Here is a 20,664-nt window from a genome sequence, read left to right on the forward strand (position 1 = left end):
ACACCCAGCTAAAGGCAGGGCAGCTCTTCCCTTGGGCAACTTCTCCCACTCTAGCTGGTATCAGTCCTTCTCCTATGGGAACAGGGTGCCAGGCAGCTGCAGCCAGGGTGGGGGCTGTGCCCCACAGCAGTTCGGGAGCAGGCATGTACAAAAACCCAAGCCTTTAGCACAAGTCCTCTCTTGCCCAGGCCAAAAGCAAAGGCAGCACCTCCAAGCAGTATAGGAGTTGAATTTCTGCTGCTTTAATTCTGCTGCTGCCTGGCATGAGGGAGGATGAGGAGTAGGATGGAGGCTATTCACATGGATGCTGGAAACCCCTGGGTGGGCTGTGGCTTTGTGCTGAGGGTGACCAGGGTTTCTGTACCAGTTTTGCCATATGAAGCATGTGACTCACACACCACCCTCACCACTCCCAACCCTGACCGGCCTTGGCTGCCAAAGCCAGCACCTCTTCAGGCCTGGGCTAGCCCATGCAGAACAGCTCTCTGCCACACTCAGCTGGATCACCTTCCCCCTTTGGTGCTCTTTATTCTGGATGCCAGCTAAATTAGCATGTGCAATAGCTTGGGAGAGGGAAAGGCAGCGAGTACTGAGCCACCCGCAGTACTGAGCACAGTGCGTCATCTTGGGTCTGCAAGTGAAAAGCACACAGGTCAGAGCTCAGGCAAAAATCACAAAGGAGCAGAGGTGAGCAAAGATGGGGTTCCCAACACATTAGCCCTTATCCAAAACACTCTTACCTACTCTAAACCCAAGACTGGAAGCCTGAATCCTTTAGTCTTAGTTGCTGAGCAGCCAGACAGCTATCTGCAGTGCACGAAAGCCCTTCTCTACGTGCTCACCAGTAATGAAGCCACGCACGGGGCAGATGAGGATTTGCATACTTTTACATGCTGCCAACAGACTAGAACAGCCTGAGGTATATGTACTATACAGGTGTTAGCACTAGCTAGGTGCTGGAGGGGACCAGAAAGGCCTAATTCTACCTCTGGAGCACAACACATTATGGAGGTCTTGTGCCAGAAAGAGCTGCCTGGAAAAAAGTCACAGAAGCAACTAACTGGCACCAGCTGAAGTGAACCAGGCTTTTGGATCTCCTCCTCATTGCTTCTTTCCTTCCAGGCACTGCATCTGAGGCCATAAAAAAATCACACAAGAACTAGGCTGAAAGCAAGGCACTCAAGGGAGCACCGAGGACAGGCTTGGACAGGTTGGATTCTTCCATCCTACCAAAACTTGGAGCCAGCAGAGTTTCAGGTGGGCTGGAGGTGACGGGACCATGACAACAACTTGCTGGAGACAAAGACAAGCTGTCTTACCCTGAAAGGCAGCTTGTCTTTCCCACCCCAATCACCTTCATGATCTACAGCATGACCTTGGTCTGCGGAGAGCAAATATCAGCACCTTTTCCTCCCTGCCATCCCATCAGCAATCCTTCAGGAGCACCAGCAGCAGCACCCTCTGGAAGGAGAACACAGCCATCAAGATGATTTGTCGAGACCATCAAATAATAATTTACTGTGATTCAATCTGTGGCTTTGTACAGTTGCCGGGGTGGGAGGACGCCAAAGGATGAGGGGATGGGGATAAAAAAGAAAAAATGTTGTTTGCCGCAGGCTTGGGTGAAGTGTGAGATAGTCCTTGGAGGGCTCATGCTCACCCTGTCCTCTTCCTCCTCCTCCTCTCCCCCTCCCCCATATTCCTCCTCTGAATCCGTTTGCTTCTTCCTTTGCTTCACCTCTGTCCTTGTGCACTGCACAGTGGGAACCTCTCCAAGACACGGTCCAGTCAGCTGAAACCAGAAGAGGACACTCATTAGCACCCATTCACCATCAGAACCATCGGGGCTGTTTCCATTTTCTCAATTTCCTCACATTTTGGAATGACTCTGCTAGTGCCCACAGAGAAAAGCAAAAGGCTGCACAGGTCTCTGAGGCCTGTGCCTGGCTCAGCAAAGCATCTGCACATCTGCTGAAGGGAATAAGCTTTGGAGTGATGGGTGAGCCCCGGGCACCTCACCAGACCTTCTGCCTCTGCCTGAACCTCCTTGTGGGAAGGGGCACTGTTTGGCAAGATCTTCCCCCCTCCTCCAGGGATGATGGGAACCACAAAGCGAATCCAGGGCAAATGCAACCAAATTTCCCTGGCCACACACCCACCCTTCCCCTCCCCAGATCCCTGCATGTCTTTGCCTCACTTCTCCCTTTGTGCTTTGATGTTCCTCCCTCCCTGCTCTCAGCCACTGCAGCTAGAGTAAGCTGGGGTGTCTGGTTTCCAGTTTCTGTCTGAGCAGAAAAAGACTTGGGCAACTCACAGGGCATGCTCTTTTAAGAGAGAGGAGTGTTTCCAAGAGACTCCTTCCCTCCCCTTCTTGCCCACACCAGTGCTGCCACCGGGCTGTGACAAGGACTAGGCTCCTGGCAGTGTAAGGGAGCAGCAGTGTCTGCCAAGCCCATGCTGTCAGCTGTGAGCCAGAGCAGGAAACGAGCCTTGAGCTCACATCCCCATCCGGAGGAAACGCTCCTGAACATCTGGAGGACCCAAACATCTGGAAAATCTCCCTTAGTAGTGATAAGTGTGCTGGGCACAGCATTTGGCTCGGCCCCCAGATGACCTCACGTGCCTCAGCTGGGAGCAGAGGGGTGGGGTCCTTGGGTGGTTTTCTGCTCATAGGAAGCAAACAGTGCCAGCATTTTTTGTTTGCTGGGGGTTTTTTTGGGGGGGTGAGGGGTAGGAGGAAGAGCTCTGATGTGCTCACAGCCTTTGGCTCAAAAAGCAATGGAGGCAACCACCAGCTGACCACTTCCACCTTCAGGATACCCTCTTAGCACCATCTCTGGATATAATGCACTTCTCTTTAGGACTCCAGCAGTTGTTTAGAGGGGTGAAGGGCCAATCCAGATGCTTGGGAGACTCCCCAAAAGACATTAAGGGCAATGTTCATGCAGGCTTTTCTCCCACATTCCAGTCCCAGATGTCCTTAGATAGAGATACAGATCTCATCCCCAATTGCCCCTCTCTCCACTTCTGCCATGGAACGAGTTGGTTACACAGACAGATATTCACAGGCCTTTGGTTTAAGACCAGCAGGGACAACAATAGGAGCTCTCCCTGATTGCTATCCAGCAGGATTGCAATGATTTAAATAAACTCATCATAAAAAAAAATAACAAGGAAAGAAAAAGAAGAAAAAGAGGCAAGTGAACATAAACAATCTGAAAAACGCTGTTTCTGGCTCCAGCACACACAATTTATAAAAGCAAAACAGCCCCCTTATGGCTAATTCTCAACATTGCATCAGTTCCAAATATCCCAGGGGAAACATCTAATGGGGAAAACTCTTCTGAGGAACGCAGGACTTTCACAGCAAGACAGGTCTGCTCTACAGCTTTAGGATGAGGCAATTTTCATGAGTGCATTAGAAGGCAATGCACCCACCCAGCTCTTCATCTGAACTCTTCTAGAGCCAGTCTGGTGAGCAGGCATTGAGCTGTACAGCTTCAACACCAGCTTAACTTCTCTTTCAGAGCAGCAACATGGGAACAAGCTTTCTTGGGGAAAGCACAACAAAACATACTTTTAAAAAAAAAAAATCAGTTCTATAGAATCTTGTTTTACAAAATGAGGGGGGAAATTAACAACGCCTTCCTCTCCCACACTTCCCCAGGAAAGTGGGAATTTTGACCATTGCTATTTCAATGAAAAGGTGTTTCATTCAAAAAATATCTGCTGCTGAAATCGTTTCTGCTGCATTTGTTTGCAGACAAGTGCATCTGTAGTCACCACCTGCCCTGCTTCCAACGTATCTCCATGGCACTCCATCGCCTGCTGCCGATATAACCCCACTGCACCACATCTCCTGCTTCCACAACTCACCATAGTCATGATACCACACATTTACAGTTCATGCAGCCAGGGCCACTCTCATCTGGGGGATTCAGCTTGCGCAGTTTATGCTGACGGATTTCCCGCACCAAGGTGTAGAAGGCATCCTCAACGCCCTGGGGAAAAAAGCATCACTCCAAGCAGCTGCCCACTTTGAGAGGGGACAGTGGAGAGAAGAGAGGGCTCTGCTACCCAGCAAGGTGTTCCTAGCTCTGTCTTCCAGCAGTGCAAATTGCAGAGTTAAAGGCAGAAAACCAAGCTGGGGAGACTTAACAAGGACTTAGTGTGGCCCTCGAACAGAGAGCATGATTGAATGAGCAACCACGAGGTCAAAGAGCTCTCAAGTCCCTGAGTTTCATCAGCTTTCAGCAGTCTAAATGAGGTCTACCACCAAGAGAAAAGCCACCACTGGACCACTGAAGGTGTCAGCTGTTCCATTTCCACCTTTGTGCTCTGGGAGCCCCACATGGTCCTTCCAGCACTGGTATATTCTGCCTGTAGGTCTGCCAAAATAGATGACGGATGAGGTTAGCCAAGGCCCCTGAGCTTAGCTGACCTGCAATGACTTATGGGGGTTATTCCAGAGCCTGGGAGAAAGGCCTTAGAAAGTATCACTGCTGCCAGAGCATGAATTACGCATTTCTCCAGGCTGGAGGCTCAAGCCCAGATTGGGGAGAGAACATCCTGACGGAGCACTTAGCCTTGAAGAAGCAACGAACCCCAGCCCTTGCACCCATCTGTCTGCAAGCTGTTCCTGCCATTCCAGGGCAGCAATAGAGAAAAGAAAACAAGAAGAACATTTTGTTTAAAACCCTCCTCCTACCTGTCTGGTTTTGGCAGACGTTTCTATGTAGGGGATCCCGTAACTCCGGGCCAGGTCCTGCGCTTGCCGAGTCTCCACTGTCCGGGCTGGTAGGTCGCATTTATTCCCCACCAGCACCATAGGAACATCATCTGAGTCTTTCACCCTCTTGATCTGCTCCCTGAAACAGGAAGAAGTGACAAAGTGAAGGGAGAAAAGGCATCAGGGGCAGCTCCAGAACAATCCCCACCAGCTTCTTTGTCAAGAATCAACAGCTACGCCTTGCTCCTGTCAAGTGCTTTGTGTTGGGCTTTCAGGAAAATGTAAATGACTATGGCACACAAGTGAATAAAAAGCAAAATAGCTAGGGCACTTTTGGAAATGAAAACTAAACATACTTCTGCTCTTTAACTGCAATTATTTACAAAACAACTCGAATTATGATAAACTATATTAAGAAATGACCTTAAGATAGTTTAAGCTAAATAAAAATGAATTCTCGAGCAGTTACCTGTACTACTACCAACATTTTAGATCAAGTAATCTCCCCAAAATGGGGATAAAAACAATAAAAAATCAACTGCAATCAGAATTTGCTGAGCTGATAGAGCAGCTTTTGGCAGCTGTAACCTTTTCTGCAGATGCACAGGCAGTATTTGCTCCCTCTCAGTTTGGTTCAGGTCATTCAAAGTTGAGAAACCAATTGGGAACTAAAAAAACTGTAATGCTCACTTCTTCATTCCAACCTTGGATCTAAAACTAGGTGGGCGAGGATGAGATCTACCACTTCTAAAACTCTTAAAGTCCATTATGACCACAAGCAATCCATTCAATTCCCTTCTGATAGATAATAACTTCCTTTGCTTAATAAATCATTTAACTTTAGCTTTTTTTTTTTTGCTCATGCATCAGGAACATTTAACATGGTTTTATTAAACTAATAAAAGCATTATTTAAAATGCCAATTTCTGCATTTTAATTTAATGCAAATTTCCATCCAAAGGCAGCTGGACATGTATCACATACAAAAGAATCAATTATCTTTTTTTAATGAAGTAGAACATAGAAATGAAGTCTAACTATATGCATGATATGCCATAAAGCCATTTAAATGTTCCATGTAACATCCTGATCAGCAAATGCAAGTACTAAATTTAGTGCACAGGCTACACTTAGCTGAAAAGAGATATCTTCAAATGGTTACTAACCAGGAAGAGCCAGCATTTCTCTGGGGAATATTCTTTAAAAGTGCAAACACAAAGAGCAGAGGCTGAAGGAGATGAAAGCCAGTGATTTAAACCACGATCATGATGACTTGAAATAGTGCCATCCTGCAAGCAATTCACAGGCACCAGTCCCAGCACAAGGATGAATGTTGCTTAATCCCTCAGGTGCTTTAGGAAAATCCCATCCTTTGTCCTCCAGTTTAGCTAAAACAAGCCAAATTAGTCCACCTGTGCAGCTATTACACTGAACAGCCTGCTCACTGAGACTGAAACAGCTCAGAGCAGCACCTCTGGACTATGGAGCAAGGAAGGGCTGTGCTGTGCTTGGAACAACAGGATTACTGGAACGGCAGTTTATGGTGGGGGACTGAGGTACACAGTCCCTTGGTGGGCAGTGGACAGAGCAGGGACAGGCAGAGCCATCTCTTGCATCCTCTGCAAGTGCCTCCCATCACAACCAAGCCTCAGAAAAAGGCACAAGGCAGAGTGGTCCCTCCCTAAGCATCGGGATAAACAGGAAAGATTCCTGCTGTGTTTGTATCAGCTCCTTACCTCTCCAGCTCTGCAGGGGTGATGTCAGCAAGGAGAAGTGGGATGAGTTACTCAGGTGCTGCCAAAGCAGGACCATGTCGGGATGAGGTCCCTGCTTTGTCACCGCTTCCCCGTACATTGTCTTGGGCAAATTACCTCGTTGAGGTCCTGATTCCCCTCCTGCTCAGTCTTTGCCCTGGTTGAAACCAAGCTCCAAAGGGGCAGGACTGCTTTTCCCTGCATGTGTGCAGCTGGCAGACTACAGCCTCATCACAATGGCAGACAGCAGAGCAAGCAGCCCTCCCTGCCCTTCTCAGCCTCCTCTCCCAGCTCCAGGGCCCAGCAGAAGTCCCGGAGATCGATTGCACTAACAAAGCAATTCCACTAATTAGGGAGGGAAAGGAGGGGGTCATACAGGATCAGCTCTCTCTTTAGTCACCATAAACACTTAAACATTACATTACCGAGTCCCCAAAGGCCACAAGGAATCCCTTCAGATGGGCTTTATTGGAGTCACTGACATTAGCCGTCTGCTCCGTCTCTTCCCTGGGGAATGGCCACTTGAGCTAATTGTCTTTGCTGGCAGCCAGTGCTTACACCACTGGGCCTGATCTAAAAGGGTGGGCAGGAGGGTGCAGAGGCAAGGCCTCCCCTTTGCACAGGGCAAGAGGAAAAGGGCCCTTCCCAGGATACTGACCTGTACTGGTGAATATCTTCAAAGGACTTGGTGTTGTTGATGGCAAAGACACACAGGAATCCTTCCCCTGTTCTCATGTACTGGTCTCTCATGGCACTGTACTCCTCTTGCCCTGCGGTGTCCAAGATGTCTAACAAGCAGGTCTCTCCATCAATGACTACTTGCTTTCTGTAGGAATCCTGAAGGCCACAAGAGGGAGAAAAGGGAGGAGGATGCATTAAGAGAGGGCTTGAGTCTGGCTAAACAAAGGGATGCAGCAAGTGCATCCCTGGGAAGATGCCAGGTCACGCTCGGCCTGCGTTTAGCTTCCATTAAAGAGACAACTCAATCTGTTTCAAAAACGAGAGGAAAAGGAAAAATAATAATAAAAAAAAAAACAACCAACCAAAACAAAACAAAAAAACACAAAGGAAAAAGGGAGTAGCTAAGCAGGTTTCTCCTGGTCTGTTTGAGCCACAGAGAAGACAGCTCCTGGCTTGCTCTCCACATTCCCAGCCCTGCCTCTGGCAGACCAGGCACAGCTTCATCTCTACCACACTGCACAACCCTCGGCAACTATTTCCTAAGCATTATTTAGTCCCAGTTCTAATCCCTTCTGCTGCCACCCTGCTTGGGTGCTGGAAGGGGACACTAAGGAGAGGAGGCTCCAGCCAGCCAGGGCTTCCAGCCACCATCTGTAATCTGCAGGACTAGAAGGTGTTTAAAGTGACCTGGCAATCCAGTGCCTCCAATGCATCTTAGATCAGGCACTGGAGGCAATATGCCACCAGTAAGGTTGCAGACTGGGTTTGATGGTAAACCTCTTCCTTAAACATGAGAAAAAAAATAAAATAAAATCATGCTGTGAGCTGGGTGTTTCCCACAACCAGTCTGTGCCCAGAGGGCTCCAGGAGAGGCAAGAACTATCCAGGCAGGTCCTTTCAAGTTGGGGGTTTTCCCTGCAGCAGAGGCAATCACAACTTATCACAGATGTGAGGAGGCCTGGAAATCACCTAGGGCATCCCTCAAAAGGTTTTATTTTGAAGGCAGGCTTCTCAAAGCACTGCTCCTTCCCACCATGCCTCTCCCCGTGCTCAGTCCCATCGGCAGGGATGCTGCTGGGGCAGCCCCTGCATGGAGGACAGCCTCCTCCCTCTCTAACAGCCATCCCCTGTGGACAGTGCAGCATCCTCAACCCCCAGCAAGAGAAAGAAGCCAAAATGAAAGATATGAAAAAGGTGCAAGTCAGCGGTATGACCACAACAGTGCTTTGCAACCACTCGCAGAGGCTACGGCTGCAGTTTAAAATTAATTCAAATGTCGGCTGCTCTTCCAGTGACCACAACAATGTTATCAGATGAGCTTTGCAGGTCTGCAGACAAACAGCCGACACAGCAAAGGTCACAACAGGACCAACAGCAGCACAGGAAGGGAATGGGGCCAACACAGCCTCCATCCTTTGGTTCATTACTAAACAACATCATTTGCTGGGACTAATTAAAGTCTTTCCTCACCTTGCAGAGAGGGCTGTGAAATCAGAGATGAGATCTGCTCTGCCACGACCTTCTCAGCTGTGCCTTCCCAAAAAGTGGACTGCTGACCCATCGAGAATAAGCACCGAGTGATGGGCTGGCTTCCAGCCAACCACTCTGAAGGCAACTGGCAGGCTGCCCTGCAGGAATGTGCTCCCGTTTCTAATCAATAATGTATCTGGAGCCTCCTTGGTGCAAGGGGACCCTAGTGCCTGCTCTGCCCAGCAAGGCATCCTCCCACCCCTGCACCTTGGCTTGTGTACAGAGGACCAGGCTCTTGGCACACGTGTTCACAATTAATTGCCAAGTCCCCTGTTATAGGAGGTCTCTCAAGCATACAGCATGCAGATGGAGGAGAGATCCCACACCTCAGCTCAGGTCATCAACAGGCTGCCCGTGAGGCCAGCTAGCTTGCTTAAAGGCAAAAGCATTAACTGCCTTGCAGAGGATGCTTTGCTTCCTGCAAAGGAAGGGGACAAGCTCTCCCCATCATTGCTTTCTGTGCAGCTTCATCCAAACCCTGTCTCAGGATGGCAGTTCAGCCACACTGCCAGGTGACCTGGCTGCCACTGCAGGGGTAGCTGCCACCAGCCCACATCAGCACCCTGCCTCAATGCTCCTCTGCAGCCCCTCATATCCTACCCTACCTTCATGCAGAGGGGAAAGCAGCCAGATGCAGCTGTGAAGTGCCAGGCAGCAGAAACAACATCTGTCTGGCGATCAAGACTCAGGATCCCAGGCAGATGCTGGGAGCATCCCGGATGTGCTGGGGGTCCAGGCCAAGACGTCCACTTGTCAAACGCTACAGTCAGGATATGATCAGAGGCTTGGGAAGCCCACTACTAGCCAGCTGCTAGAAGCTGGAAGATGAACCAAAGAATTTCTCAACACAGTGAAATTCTTTACTCCATCCCTGCTTATTCACCACGGGACAATGCCAGTAGCATACATTTCCTTGGAGCCCCGGCCCTCCTGTTCCCAAAATCAAGGTCTTAAGGTTTGTCAGCAGTAAAAGAGTAGGCATGAGAACATGTGCTGTCGTGGGTTGGACAGTGTTGAGTTACAGGGCCAAACGTTTGCAATAGTGAGTCAGGAGGGCAGGAGGGGAGCAGGCATCCAGTGAGGGTCTCTGCCCCAGACAGGGGACAAAACCCTCCTGCCCTGGGGAGCATCTTCTCAGTGCACCTTGACCCACTCACAACCGCCCTTTGCAGCACAACCCGAGCTCAGTCCATTTGGGTGACAGGCAATGCCTTTGCTCCATGCACATATACTCTTCTTTGCCCCCTTTTATCCTGCTCGTTTCAGCATTGCTGTGCTGCTTGTTAGCTGGCTGAACAGTCATAGTCAGCTCCTGGGCACGATCCAAAGCAGCTTAGTCACAGGAGGGTGGTTTGTTGGTCACATTTGGATGGCTGGCAGGTAGCTTTCTGTGTGTCCTAAATCCCCATAAAATGAAGCATAATTAAAAGAAGTCTCCTAAAATGTATGAGAAGATGGCTGGGGTAGCAGGGGAAGGGAAGTATAACCAAGGGAGCTGCAAAGGCATCAGGGTTGGTGGGACCTGCAGGTGGAAAAGTACCAGGGGCGAGAGGGCTAAAGAGCTTTTGGAAGAGGAGAAGAACAGAATGGGGCTGGAGGGAACAGGGGAGGAGAGAGTAGGCATCTCCCGGGGCACTGCAGGAGTGGGTAGGGTGAGGAGGGTGTGCTGGGAAATGCCATGCAAGGTTTACATTCCCCACTGCCTGTTTACATGGAGAAAATTCCCTGCAGGGTACATACAAGGGGCAGGCAGCTGGAGACAAAAAACACAGGATGCCAAAACCCAACACATCACAGGGTGAGAGCTGCCTCTGCCCACCTAAGGTCCAAGAGAGGACTCATCCATGCAGATGTCTCCCCAGGGAGGCTGCTCTCCACCAGCAGCTCTTGCTGAAAACAACCTGGAATGGGTTTCTAAGAAAAGTATACAGTGCTACTGGGGATGAGCACATGAGGAGAGAGGAGCTGGAGAACAAGGCAACTGCATCCATAAGCAAGGAGACTCAGGAGCCCTTAAATTAAATTCCAGTCTCTGCCATGGACTTTCTAGGTGACCTTGGCCAAATGACATAATAGCATGTGCTTTTTAAGTGCTTTCCCTCCTTCCTGTCTGTAGGATTGTAAGACTATTTCAGCCTTTCTACCAAGCCTTGTCTTGCTTGTTTATTTAAGTTGTAAGCTCTTCAGAGTGGGGACTACACATACAACACCTACCAGAATAGATTTCTGGTCCCAGCTGGGGCCTTTAGCCATTATGATAATAATAACTGCGGCAACCACAGCTGTATTTATATGCATCTGGCAGAGAATTCTTTAGGACTGCAGACAGGGAGGTCATTGTCCAAGAGACATGACAGAGCTGCAATTTGCCTTCCCAGGATGGACTTACTCCTTGTGCAGAGCAGCAGCTGCTACCCACATCTCCCCCAACAAAGGTGTAAGTCACATAGAGGCTAATTAACATGCCACTAGTTGCAGTGATAGCAGACAGAGAATGGAATATGTTTTTAAAAAGTAAAAAAAAAAAGAATAGTGTAATGGATATTGAAGACCAGATCCCCCTCTACCCCCATACAGCCTGTGAAGACCACAGGGTCCCTGCTTGCTTCCTCAGGAAGTTTGCTGAGCTAGACAGGTCAGAGCTACCATCCACATTGACTGCGAAACCCACACATCAACCTCTAACTCCTGGCGATGAAGCAGAGGCAGCACTCTGTGAACCACAACAGTTCAGCTGCTTGGCACATCTCAAACTGCAGGACATACATAATACAACCAAGCTCTGGTAAAATCCATTTCATCAGTAAATCTCAAAATATCCTGCAGAAAAAGTCAATATATTTACTCTGATTTGACAGGAGGAGAAATGGAAGCACAGGCACAAAATGGCTCTTCAATCCCAAACCTTTAATCCCTCCCTATGCTGTCATCTCATCAGAAAAGAGGACTTTTTTGCTGCCTCTCAGCACCTGCCCAGCTCTGCCTGCTTCTGCTGCCTCCTGTGTCATCTCTCTTCAGCAGACATCACTGTCCTTCTGCAGGAGACACAAATCGGTCACTGTGACCTCTCAACACAAATGTAGTGACTCAGAATAGCTCTGCAAAGCAGACGAACATTCCTAATCAAGTTCAGACTTGAGACCAAACTGAGTATGCTCTGGGTTGGAGACAAGGTGGAAAACAGCAAGAGGAAAACATGCAGACAAGACAGACCCTGTGCCCAGAGCCACTTACCTCTATCGTGGGGTCATACTCATCAACAAAATGGTTCTGAATGAGCTGTATCGTCAAAGCACTTTTCCCAACACCACCTGCTCCCACCACCACCAGCTTGTATTCAGTCATCTTCCAGCTGACCCCAGCTCAGGACTTCCAGGAGCACCACCACCTGCAAGGAGAAACATGGTCACCATGTTAGGAGAAGTTACTTTAACATGGGCAAAATAATCCATCAAACTGAATAAAAAACTATGTTTATCTTGTGGCATGTTGCAATCCTTCAGCCTGACAGTCTGAATGCAAACTTCACAGATTCCCTGAGCAAACTTCAAGAGGTGTTACTGATGAGAAGACAGAGGTACATGCAGTGTAAATCAACCCCTAAAGTAATCAATTTAAGAGGTCTGGTTTTGCAGAAGTGTTCAGTGTTGTCCCTGATTTATCTTACCTCAAGATGACAATCATTTGATAGATTTGAAACCCTTGGACAATGAGGTTGGGATGTCAATTCCCACAGGAGCAGGGAAAAACATCCAGCCCCACCCAAATATGCTGTTACTGCCATGTCTTACACCCTCAAGGCTGCATTAAGCCTCAAACCACATGGCAGGTTTGAGACAGTGGCACATCCACACCCATTGCCCATCCTCCAGCTAACGGGTGCCTCCCACTGTGCTGGCCATCAGAGAGGGAGGCCGGCAGAAGGGGCACCCCTGCTCCTGAGAGATGAAGTTGGCATGCCCAACAGGGAATAAAGAGCTGCTGCCATGAAAAGCTCTAACTGAGAAATGATGACTAGGGCCAGGATGAGCAAACTGCACTTCTGCAGTACTGTGTACTTGCTACAGCCCGTCAGCAGGAGAAAATTCACATCCCCCCAGCTCCTCCCTTAAACTTCTGCTCCAAGCCCACTGAGAAAGAGGAACTATTGCAGGAAGATTACAAAATCTCAAAGGTTTAAATAGAAATCCATCCTCATTGGACTGTAGGCCCTGCCCTCTGAAAGTCACTCCAGGGTCCAACACTCATTCTCAGCTGCCATCTGCAAGCTCTGGGGAAAGCACCCAAAATGCAGCAGGTAGCAGGAAGACAAGCTCTCAGTTCCCCATGACAGTCAGCCTTCAACGCTGCCTGCAACGCTACTGCACGTGGATTAGAACACGCTCCTTGTCCCCACCCCAGACAGTTAAATCACTCAATCCTCCTCCCAAGGCTTGCCAGCCCTGCTCCCAAAACTCTGGAAGCTGGTACGAACTGTGCCAGCAACGGCCACTCTAGACCCAGACTGCATTTAATGCATTTGCTAACGCAGCAGAAATCTAATGGCAAGGAGGCCAGAACCTTTTGCCTTCAATCCCCACCTGACTGCAACTCTAAACCACTCTGACAGCTCCATCACCCACTCGAGCTGGGAGCAGTCGGACACAAACACCTCTTCCCGAAGCCCGTTTCTGAGCTGCTGTCTCCGTAGTCGGAAGGCAAACAAAGCTCATGCCCTTCTCAGCACCCAGGATACTAAAGAGAGACAAAGGAGGGGGTGCCAAGGAGCAACCAAATAACAAACATGATGCCACCCTAACCCTAACCAGGACCTCTGGTTGCTGTGCTGCTCTTCACTGCTGGAGAAGCAGTAAAACACCATGGAAAAGTGGTAATGGGAGGGGGAAAATGAAGTGTAAATAATGTCATACCCTAAGTGCCTACCCAAATGTGCCACTTTTTCCTGGGAAAGTCTGATCTGCCTCTGTTCTGGCAGCCAAGGAAGAGATGCAGACTGAAAACAAGACTACAGGAAAGAACCTAAGCGCATACATTGCTCTGCTCCATTAATGCACACCCTCACGTCTGTGACCTTCTCACATACTCTGCTTCTCAGGGACAAGAGAGATGCCCACCCCAGGCTTCTTATCTCTCTGGGCAGAGACAATTATCATGAGGGACAGTGACAGGATTAAATGGGGACTGAGGAACAAATGCTGACTGACCATCTCCACCAACACTGCTGGCCAGGAGGGGATCGCTCCTGCAGCAAACAGCTTCACTGCTGAACACAGAGGGGTCTTGAGGGTCTGAAGAAACTCTGCAACCAGCTCCCATCTTTCATTACAGAGCAGGGAGATCTGCAGCCCCCAGCAAAACACATGGTGGCTGTAAATAAAGGCCTGCAGTGGCTACAATGGACCTTGCTCTGTATCTGATGCTGATGATGAAGCAGTTGCCACTATGATGCTCAAGAAGGACTACACAACTGCCCAGGCCTATAGGACTTGCTATAAGGCAGTGAGAAAAGCCTTGACTCAATACAGGGAGGAGAAGACATGAGTTCTCAAGGAGGAAGTCCTCCCTCAAGACCAGCACAGCGGAAGGCATTGCCTATCCCTTCAGAAGACCCCTAGCCCATGCAGCCACACCAGCCTTCTGGTCCACACTGCAGCAGGAGGTGGGGGCCACGTGGTCACCCATGTCAGCTTAAGGGTCTTACTCTGCTCAGGACCACAGGTGAGCTCCACTGCACAGCAGAGGGGCAGCCACACACCAGCAAGCCCTGCACATCACCACCTTAGCCCAGAGCTTTGAGATCTGGCTCCTCCAGAGAAACACAGACCCACATCTTCCTGCTCCACACCCACCCAGGAGGCAGGGGAAATGAGAGGGGCAAAGGACCTATTGCTAATGCGTTACTCATGGCCAGCAGACAGACAATTTACACACAAGAACTCTGCAACAGTTGGTGTTTGCTCACGCCATACCTAGAAGGTGCCAGTCTCAGCTAACTCTTCACTGCTCTGCATGCCATCCCTGCCCCAACAATGGCAGAAGAGATTCTGCAGCTTGCAGAGGATAGCAAGTCCAGCCTACCCACCCATTTCCTACCATTGCTGCAAAACATGTCCTAATGCAGAGCGAGAGCGTGGGGAATGATGGACAGCTCTGGGCATGAGAGCTGCCCGAATTAACATGTGTTAAAATCAACGTTCAGATGAGCTTGCTTCCTTTCCCAAAGAATCCACAATGCAAACTCCTCACAAGCAGCATGCACACCCAACTGCACATCAGAACATGTGCAAATGCCACAAAAGAAGCAACCTGGCCAAAGGCTGTAAGGAAAGCAGGAATTTCCATATGGCCAAACTCTGCTAAGATTGGGCAGCCAATCTTACCCTTAAGTTGACCTTACCAACACCATCTCACAGCTCCCCATCACGCTTTTTGCTCCTCAACATGGGAAGAACAAGGCTTCTCATCAATGCACACATGGTTTCAACAAAGGCGTGGCTGTACCTCAATGCCACATGAACATCACCACCCCCACCACAGAGGCTGGTTCATGGAAAAGCCATCCCAAAGACAATGTTTCTGGCTTCCTAAAATCCAGAAGCAGAGAAGAGAGCATGGGGCTCCTGTCAGAGCAACTGTAACAGACACCCCAAATTCTCATGCTGGGGACACACCAGATGGACGTTTACAGACTGTTGGTGGTTGTGAAAGCTTCTCCTGATGTGAGGATTTCCAGTTTCTATTACTCTGCAGCTAAGACAGAGCCCACACAGAGCTGACCACAAAATTACAGAGGGAAACACAAAAGCACAGCCTCCCAGTTCCACACAGAGCAGGAACAGAGTTTCTTCCATCTTCTGCAGCTTCTTCCATTCTTCGGCAGATCTGAAAGGTCTGATCCAGGTCACCACTTAGTGTTTCCCCTGCCTATCCAAGTTTATCACCTCTGCAGTACTCAGCTACTGCACACCCCAAAAGCCACAAAGAGCTGTCAAGCAACAGCTGAGTGAGATGGCAAGGAGGAGAGCCACTCAGGAGCATCATCTCGAAAGAGGAGAGCTGGAATCCACATGCCAAGCCAACAGCCCCAGCATGGAGCGGGAGCTGCTGCTGCTGTATTTCCTGACCTCGTGGATTTTCTCCTGTAGTGAGAGGGCTCCTGGCTCCCATTCAAAGCTGTCTAGGAAAGACTCGCCGAGTGTTTCCGCCTGGCAGCAGCAGCTGCTCCCAGCCCAGTAGCCAGAGCCACACAGCTCCAGCAAACAAGAAACATCTGCCAGCCTTGTGCAGGAAGTGGGGAGAGCAAGCAGCCAGCCCTGGTGGACACCAGCATCCTAGCAGGGAAGGGATGAAGATGTGGGTGAGGGCAGAAGGCACATCATGTCCCCTGCCTGCGCATGTTGGGAAGCAGCATGGAGGCCTTGCCCACAGAAACAAGGACCAAGATTTTCGGCACAAGCTTTCACTGAGCTAAGACCTAAAGCAGGTCTAGGCATCAAGGCTACAGGTGTTACCCAGAGATGCAGCTGTGTCCTGCAAAAAACAATCTGATCTTCATGGCTCCTATGCTCCAGCACAGAGAGGTGGTTTGGGGGACCTGACTGTGAAGCCTTCAGAAACTTACCAGAGGTGAGGAACTCGAGGGGCTTGACCCCATCAGTACATCACATCACACCACCACAGTTTCAACAAAAGCTCAGGCGTCAAGTGAAAGGGATATGCAGTGGTTTTCCAGTACGTTCACCACGAGGGAGGCTCTGACACTCCTTCCACAGAATAACTGAAGGAGCTTTCTCTGTGTCCTCTGTTTCCTCCCATCACCTTGTATCTCTCCCAGGATGGACACCAAGCCAACTAAACAAGTCAAGAGACAGATTTCTGTGCAGCACTGCCATACTGAGGCCAGTCATGGCAGACGTTTTACAGCTGTTCATTATTGAAATTTACCCTCTACCTGTCCACTGGGAGTCTCTGCATTTAAAGGCACTGAAAATCAGTTTCAATTCTGCAAATCTCTTTGGGCACATCCCAGACCAGGCACCCTTTCCTCCAAAGCACGGTCCAGAGGAACCCAGGAGCCCTATGACCACAAATGCCACAGCATTTGATTTTGTTTCCCTTCAGCAGAGATGCCCTGCAGGCAGAATCGGTCTGCAATCCTCTAGGAGAACAACACTCATCTCAGCCTTTTACCAGCAGTCAATTCTGGCCACGATCCTACTCAGTGATTTCTCAGCACTGGAAAAGTAAACCTTGTTGGCTCATTACGTTGACAGTCCAGGTTCCTCGGTTTGCTCATGCACAAGACTGTCATCGGCATGACAAAACATAGCCTCTGGAGGGACTGAAGGAACTTCTCTAGTGGTTTGAAATGCCACCTTTTGTTTTTACTCTGGGATCAAAATGCTGATGTTCTCATTGGCCTGCCCAGCCTGACAGAAATTATGTAAAAGAGGCTGGCATGCTGATACTCTTACAAATCTGCCTAGCCAATGCTTCATTTTAATTTACTTGTTGCTTTTTAAGTTAACAAGTGGGTTGTAAGTCTAATCCACTGTGCTGCTTGTTGGCTTGCTGGCTGTGTACCCACAAATTCAGACATTGCACCTCACAGATGAAAAAAGAGCAAGGGATGCCAAAGAGGGAATAAAAGTTGCAAATGCCAGCCCTGCTTTGCAGAAATGACTTGGAGATAATAAATGTCTTCTACTATGGGAAAAAAGAAAAAAAAAAACCAAAAAGGAACAGAATGGCTTCTTCTATCCTCTGCTAGCTCTTCAAGATCTGAAGAAGAAGACAGCCTGTCCCAAGAGACTGAGCACAAAAATATTGCTGCAGAGGAAAAAAAAAAAGAAAAGAGGTAAGGAATGACATAATGTAGGAGGCTCAAAATACAGATGCACATTCAAGGAGAAACCTGTGAGGAAGAACAGCAGAAAGCTGCAGGCAGGTTCAAGGTATAGGCAGGTCTGGAAGAGAGGGATTGCTGCTCTGTAGCAGCCATAAACATGTCCCAGCAGCAAGGTATAAGCCACGGCTTTGCACAAGGTCTTGAACAGGCATAGACTGGTCACTGTACCAGGCCCAGCCCTTGCAGTTTTCAGCTGAAGCACCTGTGGCAACACAACCCCTCTGCCAGAGACTACACAACCACAAAGAGCTTGTGAAGATACAGGACAAAAGAAAACAAGATAGTACCATCCTCACCAGAGCTGCTACCTCTTCTCTGTTCCCTGGCTCCTGCTCCAGCTGTCAGACAGTTGACTAAAAGACAAAGCTGTGCAGTCACTGCTTGTTGGCAGTTAGTGAGTACAACTACACTGTTCTTGCTTTCCCTTTCAAACAATAAATATTCTTAATTAAGTTCTGTGTTGCCAGCTTATTCCAAGAAAAACAACCGGTAGAGGTAGCTATACCTAAACTACTCAAACCAGCAAACAACCTAAACAAAGTCAGTTATGCAAGAAGTTCACAGAACAAACCAGCTACCCAAGAGCCTCCTTCTGGATAAAGGAATTGCCCGCCCACCCCACTCCCTCTAGCCAATAGAGGCCAGCAAAATCATTACACTCCAAAGAAAGATGAGCAGGCCCCTTATCTCAGGAGCTTATAAATCAGGACTGCTCATGCCCACATCTCCGGCATCATGCATGTGCCATGAGGAGCAGCATGAAGTTAGGAAACTCTGGCAAGTACTGGGCTATGCTTGGAAATCATAGTGGAATCTTCACCTCCCACCACCACCTCCCATCTCCCTGATAGCAAGTTGCTCATCCCACCATACTCTCTGCAGAAGAACCAATCTTCCAAGCTAACTTCCATAGAGAGAAAGCTGTTAATCACTGCCAGTCCATGAAAAGGGTGAAAGAAACATGATACATCCCACACCACTACTGAATGTAGACCCTTCAAAAAAATCACAAGCAGATGGGAGAGACCACCTGTGCTAGCACCCAAGTCACTTCCCGAAAACACCAGTTATCTGCATCTGGCAGGGCCAATGATGTCAAAAAAAACCAACAACTAAAATCAAAGATGGTTTTTAAATTATGCCTGTGATTTATGATCTAATACGTAAGTGCTCTTTGAGACTCCAGATGAGCAAGAGTAGCCTGCTTAAGGAAAGAAGAGACTGGAGCTGTGTCTGAAAGTTGGTAAAGATGGATGCACGAAGGCGTGAACATGCCACAATGCAGGCCAGGACAACAGAGGACAATAAAATAAAAAATGAACTCTTATCTTGCAATCAGGACTTAGGACCTAGTGTTGAATCTACTAACACATGCGGGAAAGCAGCGTGGGGGAGGAAAAGCTCTCACTGTGGAGATGCAGAAGGCTGCAAACTGCCAGGGCTCCTCTGCTTTCATCTCCTCTCCAGCCTCCTTGGGCCAAGCAGGTGGTTCAGAGGCAGACGCTTCCCTGCCTTGGCTGGCAGCCCTCCACCTTGCCCTGGAAAGAAGACTTCTCCCAGGCCTCTCAGCCTTTTTCAGAAAAACAAATGATAAAAGAGGCCAAGGTGCAGCTTAAGAGAATAGGTAGCTTTTAACTTTCCTTTACATTAAAATCCCACCTATAAACATTAATGGGATGGGTGAAAGGCAGCATGATGTATCTTGAGTATATAAAGAGATGGACAGGTAACCAGGAAATTTTAAAACACGACCCACAATATAGATGACAGTAACTGTTAACTGTTAAAACACGTGGTACACAACCACAAACCCAAGCTCTGAGCAATCTCTTGGCTTGCTAGTCTCAGTACCAAATTCTATTGATTTTCCCACAAGATATAAGGTGAAATGACTAGAAACTTGGACCAGATGAATATGCAGTGCCAGTGTAAGTGGATCTATGTAACTACAAGGGCAGAGAACATCAGGCTTTGGGGAAACTGCTGCCTGGTAATGGCACGGAATTGCAAGAGATGCTGTCTTCAGGCTGGTTTCCTAAGGTACCTGGTATCTTCTGCCTGGTCCTCTTGGTGATGAAAGGAGCAGCTGCAGGCAAACTTCCAGGGAAAGGTACAGCCTCTCCCATGACCCACTGGTCCTGTCACCATGCACATTGCAGCCGTCTGGCTCTCTGTTGCAACAGCATAAGAAGGGACAAATTCAGATCTCACCACTAAGCAGCAAGAGATGGAGCACCCACTGCTAGAGCTGGGATGGTGGCCATGCATGAACAGAAACACCATCCTCCTCACTGTAGAGACAGGCAAGGGGATGCAAATAAGTCAAGGGACTGGCCCAAAGCCATCAGTGGGTGGTAAAGCTGGGAACTAAATTCAGGCAATGTGACTTCCCATCTGGGGTCTTCACCTGAGACAAAAAGCTCCCAGTAAAGGTTTTGGATGGCAAAGCCATTGGTCTCCTGCTGGGTCTTTGTGTTGGGCTGCCAGCTCAGCTCCAGCCCAGCCTTCCTAGGCAGAGAGAGTTGGGGAAGCAGGGTACATCAAACAGGAAAGACCAGAGTGCTGAAAAAGGGGCCCTGCTCTCCAATTATCCTGATGAAATCACAACTGGGTCATGGGCACAGGCAGCCAGTGGAGAGGCAAATGTTCTGAATACACAGATAAGCAATGGAAAATGCAGGTAGGGCTGGGAGCAGAGGGGCAGGCTGAGCATTGCTCCTGTTTCCCCTCACTCAAAGCCAACTGCAAGAAAGGGGGAAGTCACTGATATAAGATGGCCTTGTACATCACTTAAGGAAAGGGCCAATCCCAACCTGAACACCACTGACGTATATCAGACCAAAAGAAGTACCCCATAGTCAGGAAAGACACTCCCGGTACGAGATTTCTGTTCTCCTCTCCTTCCCCATCCTTCCTTATTCCTCCCAAACAACTGTTGACAAGGAAAAATTAGGAAACTGGTTTCAGGAAATGCATCCAAGCCATTTTTGCTGAGAAGAATTTGCAATGGAAATAGGTATGGCTGTTCAGCTTCCTGCTTGCTTTAAATCCTAACACATGTA

The 20,664-nt window shown here is 48.8% G+C and overlaps 1 protein-coding gene across 1 annotated transcript in view; it reads right to left on the bottom strand.

Annotated features, from left to right (window-relative positions):
• Positions 1-1,490: 1,490 nt before the first annotated feature.
• The window catches only part of LOC127478520 (GTPase HRas), a 41,160-nt gene continuing 21,986 nt past the window's right edge, over positions 1,491-20,664 (bottom strand). Inside the window, exons 2-6 of the mRNA XM_051804373.1 lie at positions 11,929-12,082; positions 7,142-7,320; positions 4,709-4,868; positions 3,877-4,001; positions 1,491-1,792 (exon numbers count right to left, since the gene is read on the bottom strand). Coding sequence (XP_051660333.1) covers positions 3,882-4,001; positions 4,709-4,868; positions 7,142-7,320; positions 11,929-12,039 — 570 coding nt within the window. The 5' untranslated portion in view covers positions 12,040-12,082 and the 3' untranslated portion in view covers positions 1,491-1,792; positions 3,877-3,881. The remainder of the gene's footprint in view (positions 1,793-3,876; positions 4,002-4,708; positions 4,869-7,141; positions 7,321-11,928; positions 12,083-20,664) is intronic.

Source organism: Manacus candei, unplaced genomic scaffold (assembly GCF_025592945.1).
Source record: "Manacus candei isolate 608988 ecotype Guabito, Panama unplaced genomic scaffold, ASM2559294v1 h1tg000060l, whole genome shotgun sequence".
Taxonomy (NCBI): Eukaryota; Metazoa; Chordata; class Aves; order Passeriformes; family Pipridae; genus Manacus; species Manacus candei.